Source organism: Camelus bactrianus, chromosome 1 (assembly GCF_048773025.1).
Source record: "Camelus bactrianus isolate YW-2024 breed Bactrian camel chromosome 1, ASM4877302v1, whole genome shotgun sequence".
Lineage (NCBI taxonomy): Eukaryota > Metazoa > Chordata > Mammalia > Artiodactyla > Camelidae > Camelus > Camelus bactrianus.
In genome coordinates this window covers 72,087,040-72,098,232 of record NC_133539.1, presented here as the reverse complement: position 1 = coordinate 72,098,232, position 11,193 = coordinate 72,087,040, and the positions used below count along the sequence as shown (strand labels likewise).

Below are 11,193 nucleotides of genomic sequence, written 5' to 3'. Positions count from 1 at the left end.
AAACAGGTTCCCATCTTTGAGAAAGGAGTCCACACAACCTTTCAAGGGTTGCTGAATGTACGTGTGGAATGTTAGGACTGGTTCGCAAAGAACCTGTTCCCACCATGTTGGTCTGCAGAATTGCCCTGAGACCCTGCTGTATGTCTCCTCTGTTCTGTCTCTCCCACACCTGCACTTCACAGCTGGCTGGTCTCAGCCCTCCTCCTTCCTTGCAGATGTTTAAGAAGCAGCAATTAAAAGGTGGAGGAGGGAGGGACTCACCTCCAAGGGTAAGTAGGAAGGAGTGAATGGACAAAGGATAAAGCCAGAAATGAGCTGAAGAATTCCAGACATGGCAAGTCAGAGAGTCTTGTAAACTGGTTGGAGCAGTGAGATCAGGAAGAGCACTGACCGAAGAGGTCGCCTCCTAGTCTCTTGCAGACTGGCTGCAAGGACCAACTGAGGCCGAATCTGCCAAGCACCAGGGCCAGCCCTTAATGTTAGTGTCTTTCTGAACCCTCTGCCAATGCATCCTCCCTGCTGTACATCACTCCTTTGTGCCTGCCACAACCAGGATGTCCTTCTTCTTCTTCTCCACCTGGAGAAAATGGTTGTTCAGATGTCACCTCTTCCCTGACTACATCAGGAAGAGTCAGCAGCAGGGTTCCATGCCCCCACAGTATGTTACACTGAGCTGTGATGTCCTGTTTCCACATCTGTCTCCCCCAACTGGACTGAGGAATGTCTCATTCATCTTCATAATTCCCTGGTCTCTCCTGGTGCCAGCACCTTCCTTAGGATGGGGGTGCGCAGGAAATAGGTGTTGAATGAAATGAGAGAATACATAAACACATAAATAAATATTCTTATGGTTGAAATGAAACAATATGGGTTGGAAAATAATGCAGGTAGAAGGAAATAAGATATCCTACAGATTTGGAAAGAACTTTATTTTAATAAATAATAAACAGTGTATCCTACCAATCTGAAACACACTCTACCAGGAAAGATACTTTGTTGTTAGAAAAAGGGGCATGAAAGGTGGCCCCCAAAAATAGCTGAACTTTCTGAAAAATTTCAAAGACTATTCTGCTGAACAATTGTGCTAAGGAGCCCCTCCCTGATGATCTGTCCTAGTCTCTGCCTTTTTTTTGGCCACACAGTCAAAGGGCTTCTTTGTGGACACACTATTTTGGTTTTCTTGAATTCTACAGTGATATTCTTGAGTCTAATGGGAAATCTCCCCAGGTGTTTGCTGACCCATTCCATTCCAGGAATGAATCAGGGACCCAACACTCAGCCAGATCCCTCATCCACTGAAAAGTTAAAATCAAATCACCCTAACAATTACCAAACAAACTAAATCCAAAACTAGCTCTAAAACTAAACAATTCCAGAGCTCAGGGTGCTCGTTGTTAGCCATGATCTCTCAGCTCCCCACCCACCCTTCTTCCCTTTGCTTTGTGACTGGGGCTTTCACCTCCACCAGCTGCTCAGTGTCAGGCTCAGCCAACAGGGCAGACCACGAGAGGCTGGAGGAGGGGAGAGGGCTATGCTCCTCCCTGGGTGCGTGGGTTCCTGTCAGCATTCCTCTAGCAATGAGAGTCACAGTGAGTTCCAGTAGCTGCAATTTGTCATTTTCCTAAAACTTCCACAACCAGCCTCATCAGGACCCTTCTTCCAGCACGAGATGGCAGCGCCCTCTCCCTAGGAGGGTAGTTCTACACCCAGTTCTCAGGCCCACATTTTAGCTCCTGGGGGAACCTGGGGACTGCCTCCCCCATAGAGGGCTACCCTCAGCCATGTGGGGCCACCAGCCTCTTTCCTTGTTCCCTCTGCCCTCGGGCTGGTAGCTGCTTCTTACAGTTAAATTATGTCTCATTATCACTTTTTTTTCCCACTAAAATCTCCAATAGCTGGATCATACTTCCTTACATTAAATTCTCTCTGTTAAAATAACTAGTATAGTGTCTCTCTTTTGACCGGACCCTGACTGACAGACGAAATAATTCTAATACTAAATAATTCTGAAAATAAATAAACCAGAAAATAAAATAAGTAAAAATACAGAATAGAAAAAATTTTTGAATGGCAAAGACATAACTGAAAACAATTAACTGAGAATAATTCTCAAAATAACTCAAAACTAAATCTCTTAAAAACTCTGAAAATAAAAACTCAAAATATAATGCTCAAAATGCAGTAACTGAAAACAAAATAATTTAAAACCAAATAACTTAAAAAAACTAAATAACTAAAAATAGTCTAAGTGAATTGTAAAAATAACCCAGTATCTAAAGTAAATGAAAATAAATAACTATAAGTAACTCTAACCCGAACTTAGGGGAAAACTCAAAATAACTACAGATATTTTACTCTGAAAATAAATAACTCTAAAGCTCCAGTGAGTTTTTTTTGGTATTCAAATAAGTAACTGTAAAAATAAATAATTCAAGAATGCCAATAATTAAAAACAGAATAACCATGAAAATAAATAACTCAGATATTAATGATTGTAAAGATACATAATTCAAAATAAATAATTCTAAAGCTAACTAATTTGGAAAATATAACTCTTAAAATAAAGTGACTATAAAAAGTAACTGAAAATAAATAACTCAAAAACGAAGTAACCTTAAAGACAAAATAATTATAAACAGGTAACTTTAAAGCTTTAAAGTTTAAATAACTAGAAAAATGAAAATAAATGAAAGTTAATTAATAAAATAAATAATAAATAGCTGAAATAACTTAAACTAACTTAAAACCCAATAAATCTAAACGTAAATACCTCAGAAGTTAACTTGTAACCAACCATCACTAAAAGGAAACAATCCTGGAACAAAGTAACACAGGCACCACATTGGCATTCTTGCGGGAATTCAGGGGAAGAGGAGAGGTGTGCCCCGTGGAGTCTGAGCGGCCCGCACCAGAGCTTCTCATTCCAGCTCATTGCCACCCCAGGAGAAATCTGGCAATCTCTGAAGGTATTTTTGATTGTCATAATTCAGGAGGTGGGTAGGGAGTTACTGGCATCTAGAGGGTAGAGGCCAGAGACGCTCCTAAACATCCTACAGTGCACAAGACAGCCCCCGCCCCCACAACAAAGAATTATGCAGCCCCCAAAGTCAAAAGTGCCAATACCGAGAAACCCTGCACCGAACACTCCAACATTGGGCTCCGCTAACCTCCGCAGGCGCGTGTCCAGCAGCTCGAGGCTCTCCGCGGGACTTGAGCCGAGTCCCTGCGCAAGCGCGTGCCGAGCTACCCGAGTGTCTCTGCGGGGTCTGCACCCGCGTTCCTGCGCCTGCGCAGGCGCGTGTGGAGCTGCGCTAAGTTCTCCGCCGGGCGATGCTGGGGTGGGGATGGGCTCCGCGGGCGGACTGCTCCTCAGGTTCTGGGAAGACCGCCCTGTTGTCCCCCACCCCGGCGGCGGAGCTGCAGGCTCTGAGGTCCTTTGCTGCTTCTGCTTAAGGGCGGGCCGGTCTCCGAGCCCACAGCAGCATCTCCCAGGAATGAAGGCGGCCGGGGCGGCTCGGTTGTCCGGGATGAGGGTCAGTTCTCCGGGATGAGGGTCAGTTCTCCAGCGAGGGCGACCTCAGGCACTCTTTCTACAGCCGCATTGCCTCTGCCCACAAACTAGTCTCCCCCGCAGGGGCGAGCAAGCCAGTGGACACCCCAAGGCTCTCCTCAGTTTAGTTTGTGGCCCTGCAATTCCAAGAAGAAAGTCAGAGAAGCAACGGCTAACAAATTCGCTTACTTTCCTCCGCTTTCACACTCACGTGTCCTTCTCATGGCCACCCCCTTTTTCTCCCTGGATGCTTTCTCCCGTTTCCTGAACAGACTTGGAGGTACAGGTTTCATAATTGTCGTCCAACTGGAAAAGCCCCGAGAGCTGGAAGGGAAGGGACATGGTGCAGTGCTTGGGTACCAGACCAGGCCAATATGGCCATTCCTGCTGGCACAGCGGGGCCACCCCTGATTTCCCACGGGGCCACTTGGGTCCGCAGCAACAGCCCATAACTCTGGCCAGAAACCAGCGCATCGCTAGGGAGCCAGCGATGCAGGGCATGCTGGGCTGGGGTTGGGTGGGGGTCTGAACCACTTTGCATAGATCCAGTGACCTCAGCTTCCTGGATTAGGGCGGGTCCTTATGCGTGAGAATCATGAAAAGGAGGGAGAAAGGGAAGGAGCAGGGGAAGAAGGGGCAGGCGAAGCTGATGCACAGGAATGAGGAATATGAAAGAGGTAAGAAGGAAATAAATTACACTCAGAGCACTGCTCTCCTTTTCCATATCTTCTGCACCTTCACAATCGTCAAAGGTTTCCATGGAGATAAACTCCCTGCTGGAGCAGCCTTGGGAAAAGAAAGGGAAGAATTTGGCCTGCTGTTTGGGGGGTGGGGGTGGGAGGACGTCCCCCGAAGTTAATGGCAAGATGTAGTGGGCAGCACCCATCCCCAGGAACCCATTCTCCTCATCTCTAACTCCTACTCTCCCAGGACCCTACTGCTCTGTCTGGGCCCAGAGGCTCAGAGGTCTGTAATCTGCAGATTCCCTTTTCCAGCTCAACGTTCTGTAACTGTGACTGAGAAGACATGGTGTTCATAGCCCCGCTCCTCGTCCTCCAGGAAAATGGTCATAGTCTTTTTGTGCTTGACGACCTTCCTGCTGTTCTTCCTTCCTGCTCACCCTCCTCTCTTCCTGGCCTCTTTTCCTTTCTCCTGAGTATTGCCCATTTCCTATCTCCTTGGCAGCCTTTGCCAAATGCCACTGCTCTCTGCATGGGAAAATCAGAGGGACAGTAAGTACATGCTGCTTCTCTCTCTCTCCATTGAATTGATAAATTAATCAATCAGCCACACCATTGTGCCCCTGTCCTGTGCCAGGGACTGTTAAAGACACCCTGGGGAACAGCACCCCCCCCCCCCCGCCACTGGTCCTGCTCGGTACCTGCTGGGATGTCAGGCGTTTGTCAAAAATTAAGCCTCACACAAACCTATAGGGCCACAGCCCCAGTTTACGGATGAGAAACAGATGAGAGAGGAATAATCATTTGGCCAAGTTCCCTTGGCCTGTAAGCACTGCAGCTGGAATCTACACTTTTCTACTCTTTACCCTACACTCTAAAGATGTGATCTCTGTGCCCACACTTCTCCCAAGTCAAGTTAGGGAGGCAAGGGTCTGCAGAAAGATCTCAACCTGAAGGAGCCCCAGGCTGAGCATCCACTGAGTTTAATCAATCCCACAGGAATCTGAGAGCAGGAGAGAGTTTCTGTTCTGGTCAGAATTCAGGTGGAGGGATTTTGGTCCAGGCCTTGGGCTGGGCGTGGGGAGGAGGGCTTTCTGGTCAGAGGATTGGAAGGTGAGGGACTGGAAGGAGGCCACAGGTGGGGTGGGGCAGGACACAGTTATCTCCGGGACCAGAAAGCCAGAAAAATGGAAAAAAATGGAAGTTCCTCGACCTGCTGCCCAGAGCACCTCCCCCCAAGCTGCATTCCGGGGACCAGAGTCCTCCCCAGAGCAGGGCAACTGGGGGTTGTGCGAGCAACATGGGGAGCAGCCAACACAGGGAGCAGCCGGGCAGTTCCTTCCTGGCGGCCTCCAGAAACCCTGCCCCGACACTGGCAAAGCCTGGTTTAATTCCTGGTCCTGGAACGTGGTGGGGTGAGGCAGGGAGGGCGGAGGAGAAACTGGTTCAGAGAGGTGCCTCCCCCTACCCTCTTCCAGATGTGACTTGAGGACATCCGCAGTAACCCCTAGAAATGCCTCTTTAGGGCAGTCATCCAACTTGGGTCCCCTTAGACCAGGAGCAGACAACGAGGAAGGAGGGATGGCGGTCTTGCTGAAAGGCTTTTTAAGAGGAACGGAGCAGCTGTGCCCTTTAGCACCCCCTGCGTGAACTGAAGGGCTGCGTCTCCAGGGGCTGTGGCCTCGGTGCCCCAGACAAGGTCGGGTGCCTAGGACCCCAGAGGGGAAGCTGCTGGGAGGCCCTGGGTGGGGCCGGGCCCTGAGGCTCCATCGTCAGAGAAGACCCGAAGCCTGATGTGGGTGGGGCCAGGGGACAATGCAGGAACCGAAAGACCTGAGGACAATTTCCAGCCTCTTGGCAGGGTAAGTGGCTCCAGGGGTGAAATGATGACCCTGTGCTGGGGGGTGCTGGGGCTGCTTTCCCCTCCCTCCTGCGTGCCCTGCAGGTGGGACCGGGGGAGGGGGCTTCAGCCAGGCACGGGGCTGGCACAGAGGGGCTCCCACACATCTGGCAGCATTGACTGCATTATTTCAGGGTCATCAGGGTCATTCCCTGCCTCCAGGTAAGGATTTGCCTGAGCTGGAAAGAGGACCAATTCTCTGGGCAATGTCAGGACCCAGATGTCACCTCCCTGCAGTGCACATAGCCTCCTCAGCTCCTGGTCCCACAAGTGAGGGTGGCAGATGCTTGGGGCCCCACAGGTGCCCAGTTTAGTCCAGGACAGGGTTTTCCATACTCCTTAGAATATAACCACAGGGAGGTGGAAAATTTACAGCCTAACACAGTGTACAGATGTAAATACAATTATAAAATTAAAACCAAAGTTTATGGATCAATATTACCCTTACAGTGTGTGATGCCCTCATCTGTTCTATTCTATCCTTTCTATTCTAGTCTTCTGTTCTGTTCTATTATTTTATTGTATTCTGCTCTATTCTGGGAGACGGAGGAGGAGAGGGGCTGCTGGAGGTGGTGGGGGTGGAAGCAGAGTTTCTTCTGAGGCAAACTGCATCTGCCCTGAGCGAGTCCTCATGTGTCTCCCCCGTGGGCCCTGGGCTCTTGGCAGCAGAGACAATACCCTGTTCACCCAATATCCCACATGGCTCCTGGGAGAAACCCAGAATTCTTAGAACCTGTAAGCCTTGGAGAACGTCCCTCTGTCAAAGCCCCTGGTTTTGCAGGGGAGGGAAGTACAGCTCTTTGGGGGACAATTTTGCTGTGTCTTTGTCATTTCCATATTTAATCCCTTCCTCCTGGACTCAGTGGCCATGGCTCTGTGATATCAAGAGTCATAGGTACTAAGTCCTAGGTCTTAAGGAGGTGGAAGCACTGAGGGGACCCCAGGATCTCAGGCTCCGGGTCTGGCAGGTCACAGGCACCCAAGTGAATGAACGAGAGGCCCATGTCCCACTGTTAGGAGCAGGGGCTTTGGAGTCAGTCAGACCTGAGTGCAGTTTTCACTTTGCCACTCACCCACTGGCTGTGTGAGCTTGAGTAAGCCACTTAATATCTCTGAGCATCAGTTTCATTGTTTCTAAAATGGGGATAATAATGCTTATTTTGCAATGTTGATGTAAGGATTAGCAAAAATATTTATACAGTGAAATGTCTGATACAGCATAGAAATTTAATAAGTAATACCTGTTATGATTATTGTTAATAGTAATTACGATAACGCTAAAGAGAAGATCTCAGAACAGCACTGGGTACTGCAAGTGTGCTATTATTACTCACATTTGGGGGAGATTTGTCTGCCATTCTCTTCATCCTCATGAACATCTGGGGGAAGAAACATAAAAGTAAAAAGTGGCTTTAAAATGAAGCAGAGTGAGCGAGCACATGCACACACACACACACACACACATATGCACACACACACACCCCAGACAAACCAAACACATAAGCCTTTGACAAGTATTCAGTTTGGTTATAAAATTTCAAGTGATAGTTGCATCCTTGGAAAGTGAGCAGCATGATCCTGGCAACCAACCCAGGTTGAGCAGTGTATTGGGAAGATATACCCTGAGTCTCTGGGGCACTCCCAGTCCATGTACCAGAATAAGCACAAAGAGTGTTGGTGGAAAAGGACAGGAAGAATAGGAAAAAGTGGGCCATGACAATCCATGCTGATAAAGACTGGTATATTCTTCTTCCCTCAGAGGATGATCTATAGCACATACCACATAAATCCTAAAATATTTAGGGAATTTAGTTTTAGCACCTGGTGTTTAAAATCCTGATCTTTTATTTTGCTTAAAAAATGAATGAAGTATATTAACAAGTGAACCCATTAGTGAATTTAAACTGTCCTCTTCAAAAACAAACAAACAACAAACAAACTATCCCTCTTCAGAATACGTTTCTGATAAATAAGACTTTGAAGATAAAATCATGGCCTTTCCCTTGCTGTCCACTAGGTGGCACACAGGGACAACAGTAGGTCCTGCTCGTTCAGAGGCAGCTCTTACCCCACAGATTTCAAAGAGGGTAAACTATTTCTATTTTCTTTCAAACTAGATTTTCCTCTATTCCTTACAATTACGCAAAACTTTTAAAGAACTGTCTCTATCATATAAACTAAAGTACATCATTTTCACTTGGTAAATGGGGAATGGACAGCTGCCTTAAAGTAATGCCTAAGCCCTGGGCTTTCCTTCCCTTCCCTGGAGAAATAAAGGTGTGTAATGAGTTGCTATTTAATATGCTAACAGCAGCATAGGCACTAGCTTAAGAACTTCATCTCATTTAATTCTCACAGTCAGACTTTAATACAGTATTACCTCCATGGAACTGGAGTGTCTATAATCTCTCGGTGCTTGGGCCCTTAGCTGTGTGCTATGTTGCTAACTGAGCTCTTTCTCTGTCTTCTAGGAGTTTACCAGTAGGGTCACATTCTACCTGATTCATCCCAGGAGCTGTCCAAAGTTCACAACAGGCAAATCTGGAGATGCTTCCATGGGTACTAGGCTAGATTAGGATCTTGTACTTGGTGGCCCAGAGTATAAACTAGGACATCTAGGCTGGTCTATATCTGAAGTGTCCATTTCCTTGGCATACCTGTCTTTGGTCAAGAGGAAGAAAATTCAATGTGCTTTCAGATTCCACATATTCTCACAGAGCATTTTTTTTCTATTGTCAAAGTCCCTGCCAATTTCTAGAGCAGTCTGAGCTTACTGCCTTAGACTTTCAGGGCTGAGAGGAGCTGGGGTCAAAGAAATTTTACAACTGGGAAACCATCACCTAGCTCAGCGACCAGCTGCCCTCTGATGTATCTAGTTGGGCTTAGCCAAAGCCTTGCCCATTTCATCAGAGATTTATTAAGAATTTTTCAATAAGATTAAAATATAAACCCCCGCCATGGTAAAGAAAACATTTGCCACACTTGAGAACTCATTGATGCTGATCATCATGAGGCGGTCTGGCTGCTACCTAACAGAGGCAGAGAGGAACACATCTGATGCTCCTGTGATCCACTGGGACATCTCCCAGTACTCCCCTGCCCGGCTGTAACTGTAAGTGAGCAAGTAAAAGAACAGTAGCCAGACAAGAGTCTGGGACACCCACTACGCATGCCACCAGCAGAAGTGCCAGATGATGGGGGAAAGGATGTAGAATGAGCACGAGGGGGATGATGACTTAAATGAACAACCTAAGGATGACTGCAGCAGCAGGCACAGACATAGATTTAAGTAGGACTCCTACCATGTCCACTGGTAGAAATGTCCCCCTTGGGAACCAAGACCTCTAGACCCACTGAGGCTGAAGTTGCAGGGATGGGGAGGACAAATTCCCCATGTGGGTCACTAGGAGTGTGATAATGGATAAGGTCACAATTCATTTGACCTCTTGGCTACCAGATTCATATATTCTGCTTACTGATGGCATAGTGCCTGGAAGTGGCCATTGTTTTAAGGTGCATACTGCATCCTAAAGTTAGCACCCTGACCCCACAGTCTCCTGTCCAAACTGCTGCTCACCCTTGCCTTCAAGAGGCTGTTCCATGGCTCTTTCAGGCTGGCAGCAACTGAATATGAGGTAGGACCAGTGGGTTGGTCATATACCCGCGGCCATTCCTCTTTTGCCGTAGAGTGAGTCCCTCAATCAAAGCAACATTCTGTGGTTGATCAGACACTATGTGAGTCCTCGAACAGCACTGCTGACTGAGGCACTCAAGGCAGGAAAGGTATATGTATCAGTGTCACTCAGGGTGAGTCACTGTACTTTCCAGCCTGGAGGGGCTGATGAAATCAACTGTTCTTAAGGGATAGTATCCAACCAAGGGCTCAGCCTGGATCTCTGTGCTGGCAGGTTGGACAGTCAGCAGTGGCAGTAGCTAGATCGGTCTTGATGACAGGGAGCCCATGCTGCTAGGCCCATGCACAGCCTCCCAATCTGCTGCCAAGGCTGCTCCATTTACGAGCCCATTGTGCAGGTACTGGGATGCCAAGGAGGAATTTGTCTGACATCTCCTGGCCAAGTCATCCAGTTGGCTTGGTTTTTTGGTAACTTCTCTACAATGGATGTTCTCTGGGGAGCCTTAAAGCATGATACAAAGATTCTTACATTTTGGTTTCATGTCCATAGATCTATGAGCCTCTTTCCCAGTCAGACTGTGTTGTAATTTGATACTAGCTATTGTTCTAGAAGGGGTTGGGAGGAGAGGTGGGGTTATATCCCGAGGAGGTCTTATGTGTCTTACTGAGGCGTCCATCCTTGGGTGGAAGAGAAGGGCTTATCTTCCAACAAGGGGAAGTGGGCCACTTCTGCCAGCCTAGGGGAAAAGGGCATGTACCTATCCTCCAATTTTAGGGTCCCACATCTTCCCTATCAGGGCCTGACTCGCCTGCTTATCTACTGGCACTAGGATCCCAGAATAATCAGGCAGCAGACTTGCGTAGGCTGATAATTCATTCTTCTCTCAAGTAATGCCTTCTGCTGTAGGAGATAAGGGGATGAATATTGGAAAGAATGCCCTCTGATTCTCACAGTGTGCTTTAAATTGGCGATTAATCCCAGCCTGTCGCTTTCTTCAATGCATCAGTGGTGCTTGGGAATACCTTCCCAGTTCCACGTTCCTGATAGTTAGTATCTTCCCTAAACCTCTCAAATGCTAGAGACATTGCACCAGCTGGTACATCCCTGTCTGCCTATATCTGATCCCAGGTCACCACCAAGGAAGGTCTTAGCAACTGAATGACCACACAGGCCAGGGACCAGGAGTCCCAACCTTCCACCTACTACCAGCAATGGTGTCCTTGTTGCCATTTGGCCAGCAAGTGACCCAACACCAGAATCCCATCCTTTCTAGGACCTCTGCTGGTACTAACTGTCTTAGGTCTGGTTTCCCAGAAGCTGATTTGTGCAAGTGAGTTAAGGAGAAAGGCTTTCAGTTGAAATGTGTAAGGCAATGAGGGCAGAAGATGGAGCAAGGAAGAAGCCAGGCCCAGACGAGGGTTCAGCCAA

The 11,193-nt window shown here is 47.7% G+C and overlaps 1 protein-coding gene across 12 annotated transcripts in view; it reads right to left on the bottom strand.

Moving 5' to 3' along the window:
- Positions 1 to 908: 908 nt before the first annotated feature.
- MCF2L2 (MCF.2 cell line derived transforming sequence-like 2) overlaps positions 909 to 11,193 on the bottom strand; it is a 207,885-nt gene continuing 197,600 nt past the window's right edge. For 6 of the 12 annotated variants that reach the window (XM_074367119.1, XM_074367136.1, XM_074367145.1 and 3 more), the window contains 2 exons: positions 7,465 to 7,509; positions 909 to 4,336 (listed from right to left, as the gene is read on the bottom strand). In XM_074367119.1, coding sequence (XP_074223220.1) covers positions 4,250 to 4,336; positions 7,465 to 7,509 — 132 coding nt within the window. In that variant the 3' untranslated portion in view covers positions 909 to 4,249. The remainder of the gene's footprint in view (positions 4,337 to 7,464; positions 7,510 to 11,193) is intronic. The other 6 variants (XM_074367088.1, XM_074367127.1, XM_074367109.1 and 3 more) reach the window with 3 other exon arrangements.